This window comes from Neophocaena asiaeorientalis, unplaced genomic scaffold, assembly GCF_003031525.2.
Source record: "Neophocaena asiaeorientalis asiaeorientalis breed wild unplaced genomic scaffold, Neophocaena_asiaeorientalis_V1.1 scaffold209, whole genome shotgun sequence".
Taxonomy (NCBI): domain Eukaryota; kingdom Metazoa; phylum Chordata; class Mammalia; order Artiodactyla; family Phocoenidae; genus Neophocaena; species Neophocaena asiaeorientalis.
The window spans coordinates 2,528,812-2,543,568 of NW_020172366.1; the positions used below are offsets into that span (position 1 = coordinate 2,528,812).

At 36.3% G+C, this 14,757-nt stretch overlaps 1 protein-coding gene across 1 annotated transcript in view; it reads left to right on the plus strand.

Moving 5' to 3' along the window:
- GBE1 (1,4-alpha-glucan branching enzyme 1) overlaps positions 1–11,922 on the plus strand; it is a 288,463-nt gene extending 276,541 nt beyond the window's left edge. The window contains exon 16 of the mRNA XM_024769059.1: positions 11,154–11,922. Within this exon, the coding sequence (XP_024624827.1) occupies positions 11,154–11,210 (57 nt within the window). The 3' untranslated portion in view covers positions 11,211–11,922. The remainder of the gene's footprint in view (positions 1–11,153) is intronic.
- Positions 11,923–14,757: the final 2,835 nt, after the last annotated feature.

Here is a 14,757-nt window from a genome sequence, read left to right on the forward strand (position 1 = left end):
TCTTCTTTGGAGAAATGTCTGTTCAGGTCTTCTGCCCATTTTTGGATTGGGTGGTTTGTTTTTTTAATATTGAGCTGCATGAGCTGTTTATATATTTTGGAGATTAATCCTTTGTCCATTGATTCATTTGCAAATATTTTCTCCCATTCTGAGGGTTGTCTTTTTCTCTTGTTTATGGTTTCCTTTGCTGTGCAACAGTTTTTAACTTTCATTAGGTCCATGTGTTTATTTTTGTTTCTATTTCCATTATTCTAGGAGGTGGGTCAAAAAGGTATTGCTGTGATTTATGTCAGAGAGTGTTCTTCCTATGTTTTCCTCTAAGAGTTTTATAGTGTCCGGTTTTACACTTAAGTCTTTAATCCATTTTGAGTTTATTTTTGTGTATGGTGTTAGGGAGTGTTCTAATTTCATTCTTTTACTTGTAGCTGTCCAGTTTTCTCAGCACCACTTATGGAAGAGACTGTCTTTTCTCCACTGTATATCCTTGCCTCCTTTTTCATAGATTAGTTGACCATAGGTGTGTGAGTTAATCTCTGGGCTTTCTATCCTGTTCCATTGATCTATATTTCTGTTTTTCTGCCGGTACAATATTGTCTTGATTACTGTAGCTTTGTAGTATAGTATGAAGGCAGGAAGCCTGATTTCTCTAGCTCCATTTTTTTTTTTTTTTTCTCAAGATTGCTTTGCCTATTCAGGGTCTTTTGTGTCTCCACACAAATTTTAAGATTTTTTGTTCTAGCTCTGTAAAAAATGCCATTGGTAATTTGATAGGGATTGCATTGAATCTGTAGATTGCTTTGGGTAGTATAGTCATTTTCACAATATTGATTCTTCCAATCCAAGAACATGGTATATCCCTCCATCAGTTTGTGTCATCTTTGATTTCTTTCACCAGTGTCTTATACTTTTCTGAGTACACGTCTTTTACCTGCTTAGATAGGTTTATTCCTAGGTATTTTATTCTTTCTGTTGAAATGGTGAGTAGGATTGTTTCCTGAATTTTTCTTTGTGATCTTTTGTTGTTACTGTCTAGGAATGCAAGAGATTTCTGTGCATTAGTTTTCTATCCTGCAACTTTGCCAAATTTGTTGATTAGCTCTAGTAGTTTTCTGGTGGCATCTTTAGGATTTTCTATGTATAGTATCATGTCATCTGAAAGGAGTGACAGTTTTACTTCTTCTTTTCCATTTTGTATTCCTTTTATTTCTTTGTTTTCTCTGATTCACATGGCTAGGACTTCCAAAACTATGTTGAATAATAGTGGTGAGAGCGGACATTCTTGTCTCTTTCCTGATCTTCAAGGAAATGCTTTCAGTTTTTCACCATTGAGAATGATGTTTGCTGTGGATTTGTCGTATATGGCCTTTATTATGTTGAGGTAGGTTCCCTCTATGCCCACTTTCTGGAGAGTTTTTACCATAAATTGGTGTTAAATTTTGTCAGAAGCTTTTTCTGCATCTATTGAGATGATCATATTCTTTTTCTCCTTTGATTTGTTAATATGGTGTATCACATTGATTGATTTGCATAGATTGAAGAATCCTTGCATCCCTTGGATAAATCCCACTTGATCATGGTGTATCATCCTTTTAATGTGTTGCTGGATTCTGTTTGCTAGGATTTTGTTGAGGATTTTTGCATCTATACTCATCAGTGATATTGGTCTGTAATTTTCTTTTTTTTGTCGTATCTTGATCTGGCTTTGGTATCAGGGTGATGGTGGCCTCCTAGAATGAGTTTGGGAGTGTTTCTTCCTCTGCAATTCTTTGGAAGAGTTTGAGAAGGATGGGTGTTATCTCTTCTCTAAATATTTGATAGAATTCACCTATGAAGCCATCTGGTTCTGGACATTTGTTTGTTGGAAGATTTTTAATCACAGTTTCAATTTCATTACTTGTGATTGGTCTGTTCATATTTTCTATTTCTTCCTGGTTCAGTCTTGGAAGGTTATACCTTTCTAAGAATTTGTCCATTTCTTCCAGGTTGTCCGTTTTATTGGTATAGAGTTGCTTGTAGTAGTCTCTTACGAAGCTTTGTGTTTCTGCAGTGTCCATTTTAACTTGTCCTTTTTCATTTCTAATTTTATTGATTTGAGTCTCCTCCCTGTTTTTCTTGATGAGTCTGGCTAAAGGTTTATCAATTTTGTTCATCTTCTCAGAGAACCAGCTTTTAGTTTTATTGATCTTTGCTATTGTTTCCTTTGTTTCTATTTCATTTATTTCTGCTCTGATCTTTATGATTTCTTTCCTTCTGCTAACTTTGGGGCTTTGTTTGTTCTTTCTATAGTTCCTTTAGGTGTAAGGTTAGATTGTTTATTTGAAATTTTTCTTGTTTCTTCAGGTAGGATTTTATTGCTATAAACTTCCCTCTTAGAGCTGCTTTTGCTGCATCCCATAGATTTTGGGTCGTCGTGTTTTCCTTGTCATTTGTCTCTAGTTATTTTTTGATTTCCTCTTTGATTTCTTCAGTGATGTCTTGGTTACTTAGTAACATATTGCTTAGCCTCCATAGGTTTGTTTTTTTACGGTTTTTTTTCCTGTAATTTATTTCTAATCTCACAGCATTGTGGTCAGAAAAGATGTTTAATACAATTTCAATTTTCTTCAGTTTACCAAGGCTTCATTTGTGACCCAAGATGTGATCTATCCTGGAGAATGTTCCTGTGCACTTGAGAAGAAAGTGTAATCTGTGGTTTTCAGATGGAATGCCCTATAAATATCAGTTAAATCCGTCTGGTTTATTGTGTCATTTAAAGCTTCTGTTTCCTTATTTGTTTTCATTTTGGGTGATCTGTCCATTGGTGTAAGTGAGGTGTTAAAGTCACCCACTATTATTGTGTTACTGTCGATTTCCTCTTTTATAGCTGTTAGCAGTTGCCTTATGTATTGAGGTGCTCCTATGTTGGGTGCATATATGTTTATAATTATTATATCTTCTTCTTGGATTGATCCCTTGATCATTATGTAGTGTCCATCCTTGTCTCTTGTAACATTCTTTATTTTAAAGTCTATTTTGTCTGATATGAGTATTGCTACTCCAGGTTACTTCTGATTTCCATGTGCATGGAATATCTTTTTCCACCCCCTCACTTTCAGTCTGTATGTGTCCCTAGGTCTGAAATAGGTCTCCTGTAGACAGCATAAGGTATGTGTCTTGTTTTTGTATCCATTCAGCAAGCCTGTGTCTTTTGGTTGTAGCATTTAATCCATTCATATTTAAGGTAATTGTCGATATGTATGTACCTATTACCATTTTCTTAATTGTTTTGGGTTTGGTTTTTAGGTCCTTGTCTTCTCTTGTGTTTCTGACTTAGAGAAGTTCCTTCAGCATTTGTTTTAGAGCTGGTTTGGTTGTGCTGAATTCTCTTCGCTTTTGCTTGTCGGTAAAGCTTTTGATTTCACCATCCAATCTCAATGAGATCTGTGCTGGGTAGAGTATTCTTTGTTGTAGCTTGTTCCCTTTCATCACTTTAAATATATTGTAACTGTCCCTTCTGGCTTGAAAAGTTTCTGCTGAGAAATCAGCTGTTAACCTTATGGGAGTTCCCTTGTACGTTAGTTGTCGTTCTTCCCTTGTTGCTTTAAATTTTCCTTTGTCTTTAATTTTTGTGAGTTTGATTACTATATGCCTTGGTGTGTTTCTCCTTGGATTTATCCTGCCTGGGACTCTCTGCACTTCCTGGACTTGGGTGGCTATTTACTTCCCCATGTGACAGAAGTTTTCAATTATAGTGTCTTGAAATGTTTTCTCGGGTCCTTTCTCTCTCTCTCTCTTCTCCTTCTGGGGCCCCTATAATGTGAATGTTTGTGCATTTAATGTTGTCCCAGAGGTCTCTTAGACTGTCTTCATTTCTTTTCATTCTTTTTTCTTTATTCTGTTCCACAGCAGTGAATTCCACCAGTCTGTCTTCTAGGTCACTTATCTGTTCTTCTACCTCAGTTATTCTGCTATTGATTCCTTCTAGTGTATTTTTCATTTCAGTTATTGTATTGTTCATCTCTGTTTGTTTGTTCTTTAATTCTTCTAGGTCTTTGTTAAACATTTCTTGCATCTTCTCGATCCTTGCCTCCATTCTTTTTCCTAGGTCCTAGATCATCTTCGCTATCATTATTCTGAATTATTCTTCTGGAAAGTTGCCTATCTCTACTTCATTTAGTTGTTTTTCTGGGGTTTTATCTTGTTCCTTCATCTTGGACATAGTCCTCTGCCTTTTCATCTTGTCTGTCTTTCTGTGATTGTGATTTTCATTCCGCAGGCTGCAGGATTGTAGTTCTTCTTGCTTCTGCTGTCTGCCCTCTGGTGGATGAGGCTATTTAAGAGGCTTGTGCAGGCTTCCTGATGGGAGGGACCTATGGTGGGTAGAGCTGGGTGTTGCTCTGGTGGGTAGAGCTCAGTAAAACTGTAATCCGCTTGTCTGCTGATGGTTGGGGCTGTGTTCCTTCCCTGGTTGTTGTTTGGCCTGAGGTGACCCAGCACTGGAGCCTGCAGGCTCTTTGGTGGGGCTAATGGTGGACTCTCGGAGGCCTCAAGCCAATGAATACTTCCCAGAACTTCTGCTGCCAGTGTCCTTGTCCCCGCGGTGAGCCACAGCCATCCCCTGCCTCTGCAGGAGACCCCCCGACACTAGCAGGTAGGTCTGGTTTAGACTCCTATGGGGTCACTGCTCTTTCCCTCGGGTCCTGGTGTGCACACTACTTTGTGTGTGCCCTCTAAGTGTGGAGTCTCTGTTTCCCCCCTGTCCTGTCAAAGTCTTGCAATCAAATCCCACTGGCCTTCAAAGTCCAATTCTCTGGGGATTCCTCCTCCCATTGCTGGACCGCAGGTCGGGAAGCCTGATGTGGGGCTCAGAACCTTCACTCCAGTAGGTGAACTTCTGTGGTTTAATTATTCTCCAGTTTGTGAGTTGCCCACCCAGCGGTTATGGGATTTGATTTTATCATGATTGTGCCCCTCCTACCATTTCATTGCAGCTTCTCCTTCGTCTCTGGATGTTGTGTATCTTTTTTGGTGAGTTCCAGTGTCTTTCTATTGATGATTGTTTAGCAATTAGTTGTGGTTCCAGTGCTTTTGGAGGAGAGAGTGAGTGCATGTCCTTCTACTCCACCATCTTGAACCAATCTAGGAATGACTCATTTTAAATAAGTCTTTAGACTCCAGATGAAGTGATCACTGGTTTTAATGTAAAAATAAGGGAACCCAATAAATCAACTGTACTTCAATTAAAAAAAAATTGGTTGGTGGTTAGGGGTGATTTCTTAAGCAAGGTGTGTGTACCTAAAATATTCATTATAGTATTTCATATATTTTTGTATATGACATTGTGATTTTTGTAATAATTTATATTAACGCAATAAAATAATATAATAAAATTTTGGGGGGCTTCCCTGGTGGCACAGTGGTTGAGAGTCTGCCTGCCGATGCAGGGGACACGGGTTCGTGCCCTGGTCCGGAAAGATCTCACATGCTGCGGAGCAGCTAGGCCCGTGAGTCATGGCTGCTGAGCCTGTGCGTCCGGAGCCTGTGCTCCGCAACGGGAGAGGCCACAACAGTGAGAGGCCCGCGTACCGCAAAAAACAAACAAAAAATAATAATAATATAATAAAATTTTTTTAAAAGAATAAGGGAGCCCAAGTAGACCTGAAAATCCAATAAAACAGATTCATTCTTACCAGAGTTATCCTTCAAAGAGCCAAAGAAAAAAATTACATTAATATACATACCTAATATAAGAATGCATCATCATAATGGAACTCTTTATTAAACTGATCAATATGCGCTGGTATCCAATCAGGCTTCTTGAACATGACCCTAAGTGCTCTAGGTTTCATTCAACCACCTTCTGCCTCCCACATGCCTAGAATAAAGAGGGAAGGGGAGAAAAAATGTAATTTTTTTTCTTTTCCATGAAATTTCTGTCCATCATAACTAGTACACTGTATTTGCCAAAGCTTAATTTGCAAGCTCAATAATCCAAAGGATCTGCTGATTAAGTGTCAAATCTGTTTTCAAAGATAGCAACAAACAGAGCTCAAGGGAATCTTAAAATAGCCATATATGCTGCAGCATCACCAGGTACCATCCCAGTGTCTTCTTTATATGCTCCATCAGTTGAAACTGTTAAGCCAGAGGAGAACTGCATGTGTACTACTGTTGAAACATACATGCTGAGGTCGGAGTATCTCACAAATGCCAAGAAGCTATAGGGCAGAACTTTTCCATTCTTCTTTACTGACAGTTTTTGGAACTCCATTTTAGCATAATGATTTCTCTATATTTTGGTTCCTGATATAGGAACTTATATTAACCTATATCTTAATCAGTGCATGAGGAGGGGCAGGGGTGCTCTCTTTCTCTTTTCTGATTCATAAATTCAAATTCCATGGCACAAATGGAAGAGCAGAGATTATTGAACCTGAAATAAATTAGATTCCTTTACAATAACTTAAGCAGTCTTACTGGTGAAACGTGAATAAAGCAATAGTTTTAGCATCTATTACTTTGCCAATTAATCTCCTTATCCTTAAGAAGTAGATCTGTTTATTCCCATTCTAAATTTAGTAATTCAAAGATAGACTTCTAGTTTAAATAGGGCATTTGGCATAGAGGTATCTTTCTTATTGTCCCTCAGTTGTAGGCATTGAAAATATAAATTAAGTTGGGAAATGTTTTTTGCTCTATCCAGAATTATGAAAATGTTTAGGTTTTTTTTTCAGGCAAAATCAATTTTGATTCTTAAAGTTTACTCTTTTTCATATTCTAAACTAAATGAGATAATATATACTTGTACATTAATAAGATTTTTTTCTTAGAAAATATTTTATGAACTAAAGCATGTATGTGAAAATTGAAATTATTATATATGTCACCCTTATTTTTCAAAATAATCTTTGATTTTTTATGACAAGTGTATATAGATTGTTAAGGGTCTAATGCCCTTTTCATCAAATGATGTTATCACTCTGATTATGTGCTATTGCTAACTTTTACAATTTCTAAGAACATTTCAAAACTTACCTTTTAAATTTTTTTGTTTTGTTTTGTTTTGTTTTGCGGTACGCGGGCCTCTCACTGTTGTGGCCTCTCCCGTTACGGAGCACAGGCTCCGGAGGCGCAGGCTCAGTGGCCATGGCTCACGGGCCCAGCCGCTCCGTGGCATGTGGGATCTTCCCGGACTGGGGCACGAACCCGTGTCCCCTGCATCGGCAGGGGGACTGTCAACCACTGTGCCACCAGGGAAGCCCTAAGTATTTTGTATTTAAAGTTATTTTCAAATTCTCTGGTTTTCAAATTTTTGACACGCTGTTTGCAAAAATTATGTAATTAATTTGTGTAATTAAATTGTGTAACTCAATTTTGACCCTAGAAGAACATAATACTTTGCCTGGATGACATAATATAGTAGATTATTGTGTGGTCAGTTATTTTTTGAGCCATACTAATGGTTTGCATAGTGATTAAGTCATTAAGGTAGTCAAAATAACTGGATAGATTAGCATGCATTTTGACTCTCTTAATAAATGAACTGGATTATAATGTGACATTCTGATTCCTTGTGAAGAATGGACTATAAAGATAGCTAGAAACAATGAAATTCATGGCTCTACATTACGCTGTCTCACATGTTCTTCATGTGATCCTAGCTACAAAATGTTTACGGCCTAATGGTTAGTAAGTGGGCCTAGTGAACGTGTTTATCAGCATATTTTATTTGTGATGTGTGTACTAAATGGTTTCTATATACATATACTTAAATATGAGTTGTTCATATTTAAATATAAGCATTTATGTTTAAATCTACTTAAAATATGTTCATATTTCTTTTGCCATATGAATCAAAACTATTTATAGAATTAAAATTGTAAGTTGAGATTTACAGAGCCAATATTAGCACTAAATTATAGTCCCCAAATTGTTCATGTCTGTAATTGTCTCATCATAAGGATTAGCTCTAATTATCTTAAGTCCTTTAGTATAATTTGTAGTCATTTCCTAACTACTAAGAACACTGATTTATATACTCAGAACCCTAGTAAAGAAGAAAAGTCCAAAATCCATAAATAGCCATAGTTAAGAAAAATCCGTTGCTTGGGGAAATTCTTTCATGTCGTTTATACTGCAGGGGCTCTAAAGCAACATGAACACATTCTGGTAATTAACACTGCAGTGAAAAAATATAATTACACAATATTCCCATTAATGATATTATACAATTATCAACTGATGGTTTTTGAGCAGATAGTATTAAGAGGTCTCTAAGTGTGGCTGGAATTGGCATCATAAAGGTCCTTACATAAAATGGCCAGCATCATTGAGAGAGAATTCTTGGAGGATTTTTTTAACCATTAAATAACAAAATAGGAAACTCAATGCATTTACTGCAAACCTTGAAGTTCTCATGTCATCCAGTTTGTTTTACACTTAAATTTGGGCTAGCTAAAATACCAGAGAGTTAGATTGCTTCTAAATTATCAGCATATAGTTATTCATATTTCATTAATGAAATCGGTGTGAGGTTATGAATCAGAGTAAATATCAAAAGTGCATAAGATCCAGTAAGAGATTGAGGTGATGTGTCCTGGTATATCACTGTGCCACACTGAGCACGGACCTATCATTTTTTGTCCTAGGCCTGACTTGTGTGTTTTATTGCTTCTTTCTCAGGAGACTTGGGCTAATCAGAATATTTTATCTGCATATAGGACCAAATAATATCAGAGAAGTGTTTTTAAGGAAAAGGGAACTGAAATTCTTTTCTCCAATTTCCGGTGCTGCTGAGAAATTTAGATAGGTCTTCAGTTTTAGAATGGCCCTGACAGAACAAATCAGAACCATTCTGATTATAACCTGCTGTCCCACTGATTAGTTACACCTAGTTACTATGATTCCCCAAACCAAACAGCTAGAATAAATACATAGCAAATTCCTTTAGAAGGGCAGGACAACTGTCTCTTGATTCATGCCTGTTTTGAGAAGACCTGGAGAGAGAAATGATTGAATCTGATTGTTGATTTCTTTTATTTCTCCTCTTTTGCTTTGGTCTGTTGTTGCTTTAGTCTGTAGTGTCATTGTGGAAATAGGGCATCCTTTGGACTGGATTTGTCGGGACCATTGGTAATAGTCCTGCTTTGTTCATGAGTACCTCCAGCTTCCTTTTGTTGAACCAATCTTATAACATCTTACCTATCACAGTCAAAGAGAAACTATTGAATGGAAGAGATTATATTAGCAATCAAATCATGATGTGGTTTTATATGACATTAAAAACTATGTAAATTGTAGGGAAACTGATTATGGCATTGAAATACATGGGTTCCCCACACTTAACGACTGCAAGGATGTAATATTATCTTTTGGAAGTACTGGATTGCAAATCAGACTGTGAGACATTGAGTAATCCAGTAAACTGTTAGCATTTGTGAAATTTTTCTCAGATGACCATGTTCTTTTCCTAAATCACTGTTACTTTTGATTCAAAATTAGAAAAACTGTTCCCTAGTTGTTACATTCATAATATAAATTTCTCAAAATTCCATCATTTAAAAACTGCTTTAATCTTTAATGTTCAAAGCTAACCAGCTGTATTGGTGTATCTTATTTTTTTTAAACAGTTGTAAGAGGTCTTTATCACAGAAACCTCAAGGGAAAACATTGTGTTCATTTGCAGAGTTGACATGCATTGGACATACAGTGGTCTCAGTCAATGAAAATCAGCTGTTCTGTTCTTTAATTTTTTTTTTTCCTAAAGCCCTGTTTGCTTTGCATTTTTCATTCCAGTTCTAAACTATAGAAGCCTTTTATTTTTTTTAACCATCAGTCAAGTTTTCAGTTAAAGTGACTGAAAATAGTAAAATATTCACAAAGTCAGAAATGGAGAGATACTGTCACAATGAAGACAGCAATCTGTAATATTATTTTTACTGTTTGCTTTGTTAATGGTAATTAAATATGTGTAAAACAGCACATAGATAAGCATCAAGCAGTTCAAATCACTTCTCAGCTTTATAAAAATTATTTTAGATTTAAGTGTATTAAAGAATATCTTGTGAAATATGCACATATTGATCCCTCTGTTACTTACTCCATCATTCATTCTTTTATTTAGTCATCATTGGCACCTACTTTGTCCATTGGCACCTACTAAAAGTTAGAAATATGAAGATATATGGCCTATACCCTGGTAAACCTCATGGTCTAGTGGGAAGGATTGATCATAAACTTGAAAAAGAATTACAAATTGTTAAGTGTTCAGAAAAAAACAAAAATGATGCTGTGATAGGAAATGGCATGGAGATACCATCAGATATAGAGTTATCAAGGAATACGTCTCCGTGGAACTGGGATTTTTCAAGATCTAAGAGATAGGGAACTAACCAGGTAAAGAGTGTTCTGAACAGAGGGGCAAGGCAGGGGCCAAGACCAAGAGGAAGGGAAGGATGTGGAGTGTTCAAGGAACGGGAAGGGCCCTGTGGCCAGAGCCTGGTGAGGGGAGAAGGGGTAAGTGAAGAGTAGATCTGAGATGAGAGCTGTACCTTTTCAAGAAGGAGCTGAGTCAGGACTCCGCGGGGCAGGCAAAGAATGTGGATTGTATTTTCGGTGCAGTGGCAAGCTTCCTGATTGATTTAAATTGGATCGGAGCCTAGAATACACTTAGGATAAATTTTACTGTTACCATTAAGGTTTTGTTCTTAAAATAACAGGAGAAAACACAAACCAGAACGATAATAAAAGTGACTTGATGTGAGCAATCTTTTGTATGTTACTTTTATTCCCCTGAATAGAATAACATTGTGAACTGGAGGGCAGCCTTCCTTCACCACCTGATAGCGCCTAAAAGGAGCAGCGAGGGCTATTTCTGTCCCTAGTGTCTGAGGAGCATTGGTTTTTGTAAAGCGTATGGGGCCCTCTAGCGGTGACTGTTTTAAAGGAGTCTTACATTGATGCCAGAACTGTTGGAACTGTGTTTTAAAGGAGTCTTACATTGATGCCAGAACTGTTGGAACTGTGGGATTTGAGTCTCCTCAGAGCCAGTAGAATTGTAAAGGTAACTGTAATTTAGGCAAATGTGAAACTGCATCATGCCTCAGTCTCTCTGACATGATGACATCACTCCCAGTTTTTCTTTCAAATGCACTGACTCTATTGTGTTGTCTTAGGTGTACATTCCAAACCGAGTGGCCCTCGTCCTTCAGAATGTGGACCTGCCCAACTGAAGAGATCTGATTTCAGCTCCAGCAAAGAAAGATGTGCACTTTGTTTTCCCACGCTTGTTGTCCCAGAGCTTGTAATGTGTAAGCTTTTCAAAATATATTTGTCTAGCCTAAATGTCAGATGTCTGAAATTCAATACTGGTTCATGAAAATGAATGTCAAACTTTTCTTTAAGGAGGAGAGGGGAACATATTTGTTGGAATTTTGGAGATCCTAGACTATATTTTCCAGCCATCTGAACAGCTAGGATCCTCAAATGAAGTGTGATATATCATGTCTTCAAACAATTTTGCCTTACAGGCCAGTTATTTAGTCCTTTTAAGTTCAGATTTGAATCATGTGTCATGTTTGATTATTTCTGTTGAATGTATACAGCATCTTTTTAAGGCGATATCTGGTGACTTTATTTGTTCTGGTATCTCTTGATCTAAATTATAAAATACCAAGATTGTTACTCTCCTTTTTCAAATTGTGTTTAGAAATACTGTAATAAGTATATAATAATAATATAAAACTAAGAATTGTGTTAAAGATAAAAGTTGTTGCCTATGAACTCATCCATGCCTTATTTTGCATAAGTTTTATCTTGTGATCTCTTGTTCACTTAGTATCTTGGTAGATGCTAATATCTTCATTTCTGAAGGCCTGACTTGGTAATTGTAACATTTCAGAAACTATCTTTTACTTTTAGTCAATAAAAAAAATTGCAAAATTGCCTTTGATAATGTTTATTTTGCTGTGATGTTATGGGGATCGATTTAAAGTGAATATTAAAATGCCTCTCTCAACTCTGAGACCTTCCCCACATATGTGCACATTGCACGATGGACTAGGCGTGGGGATTAATACTATTTTTTTCTTTAGGTACTATTTGGTAAGTTGAAATTATACTAAATAACTCAGATATCTAAGCTACTTTTGAGCTCTAAACCTCAACGCTTTTAGAAGCTGAATTAACTATCTCAACTCCATGGGATACTCCATCATGAAATTACCCCTTTGGTTTATTAAATAGCAGGCCACAGATAATTCATTCATAACTGAGAAATTATGATGCACTTATGAGACATAAAGTATCTGTCACTTTTTAAAAGATTTAATATTTTCCTTTACATTAATACTGACTGCTTCTTTTTTTGTTTGTTTTTAGCTTGATTATCATGACTAATAAGGAGTACATGAAAGTCTATTAAAAACTGGTTCAGTAATGGAAGAGATTAGCAAAAGAGACTTCCTTTTATAGCTAAGCCTGCATATTAACCATCTTTCTTATAACTTGAGTAAAGCCTTGAATCTAGGTCTGACACATGTTATTTGCCTTAATTTCAAAAGTACAGTAATAGTTTGGTTTCCTGACAGCGATGCCAGATGATGATGACACACATTAGGAAAGACTACTGAAAGCCTTCTGTAATGCTTCTGCCCTTACAGATGTGTTATTAACGTCTTAGCACTGCCATGATTTGTGTACTGTGCCTGTTATTGATAATAACATGATGTACAACCATGACGTTTTGTGTTCTAGTTTATAATTTCTTACCTTTGCATTTCTTATGTATAAAGAGATATGCTAATTTTCTATCATGACTCTTTAAAAAATGACAGATTACTTCACACCTAGAACTCATTTTTTTGTTTGTTTGTTTTTTTGACTTCAACCTCTGTGGAAAGTCATAAAGGCCAGAGTAGTTATCTGCTATATTTTCATTATGTTGATTGACCTTACTCTTATGGTCTTTAGATTTCACAGTGTAAAGTTCGAATTTAACAATGTAATGTAAGTTAATTGCCTTTGTCAAGTGTTCCCCTGCCACAAGAACAATAAACAGATGTTTTAGGTGTGAAACATAAAAATACATGCAAAGAAATAAAATATTGAGTCCAAGTAGAATGTAATAGCTGGAGTTTTCTTCCCTGTTGTATCAAACAGCCTTTATAGAACAGTTTAATATTTGTACTGTATTTCACTTTACATCTTCATTTTTGATTCAATAACATTCTCATCATCATGTAGTCCAGTGGGAAGTTTTTTTCTTTTTACTGGTTAAACATTTTCAATAATCACAACAGAGAGATGCAAAATTTTACTCTGCCTTATAATAATGGCTTTTTCCTCTGCTGTGTTTATTACCAACATCAAAAATGAGAGTGATCTGTCTTTGTTGGCTTTTTTAGGATAAATATTTTTGCTGTTTTAATTTTTTATGTTCTAGAAAACACGGATGAGAACAGATATCTTTCCATCATTTTTTAATATTAGCAAATATTAGTAATTGCTCTATTATCCAAAAGAGAATTTACCCCTCATGCTAATGATGCTTGATGTTTTAGTTTAATATTAGCTTACTCAGAAAATACCATAGTTTTTAATAATCAAAACTTGCACTGTAAACATTTTTCCTGGAATGTCTCTCACTTTATAGCACTTGAACTCTGAGGGTCACCTCCTTTCATATTTTCTTTTCTGTACCTTTGATGTTTCTCACTTTGCCCTGCTCTTAGCTGATGTATTCATCTCTAACATAAAATGAGGGATTTAGCCACCATGTTCCTCAAGATCAAAAAATAACCAGTGACAATAAACTGACTTTTATGGTAGCAACTGTAAAAGAATGCATGTATTTTTTCCTCTTGACTCCACACTCCCCTTAGCAATATCAACTCAACATTTGTCACCCATCAGGGTTATAGCCGTTGCTATGCGGGCTCATACAGGAGGCTGTCTGGATAAGGAGCCTATTCTTCAAATAATACAGGAGAGAGAGCAGATAGATCTGGGGGAAACGATGAAGGGTAATGTGTTTTCCTCTAGTGTTCTGCTTGCAGCTTCAGGGCAAATATCTTTTCACTGTCTCTGGTCCTGCAGCCATTGAATCAGGTGATGAAAGCATCATAAAATAGGTTTGCTCTTGCTCTTCCTGTTTAGAATGAACCAGAGCAGACATACCTGATAGAAAGCAAAACAGGGAAGCAGTTTTCTGCCTGGCCTTACACCTCTCATATTATTTCTTTTTGCCTGTTTTGAATCATGCCCTTAACTACGGTTCTTTACAGTGGTGGGGTTTCATTAATCTACACATTGCTTATAGGGAGACAAGCACTGAGCTATGAACTTTGCTAGGTAGAATATTCTGATGAAAGAAAATAGAAATCTAAGGCACAGCAATGTCATGTCCTTTACGCAATAGAGTTCATTTATCATTCACAATGCGTGAGGCTTGAAATGTAGATAAATTTTCCCACTAAAGCCAGCCTTCAGGGGGAGAAAAATCATACGAACTCCCTACTAATTTTTCTGCTCTATTATCTTATTAGTGGTGATTTGTAGAGAATTGCAGAGAAACATTCATACTTTAGGGCAGAATTTCTTAATTGGTAGTATGAGGAATTAAGATACAGTAGTTATAAGTGTTTTTGTCTCCATAATTTAAAATATTACATCTGGATTTTAACTCTTGGCAAAAACTATGCAGAGAATGTGATGTTTATTTACATGAAAAAAAGGGATTTTGTGATAGATCTGCTTATACCAAAGGGCATGTCATTCACA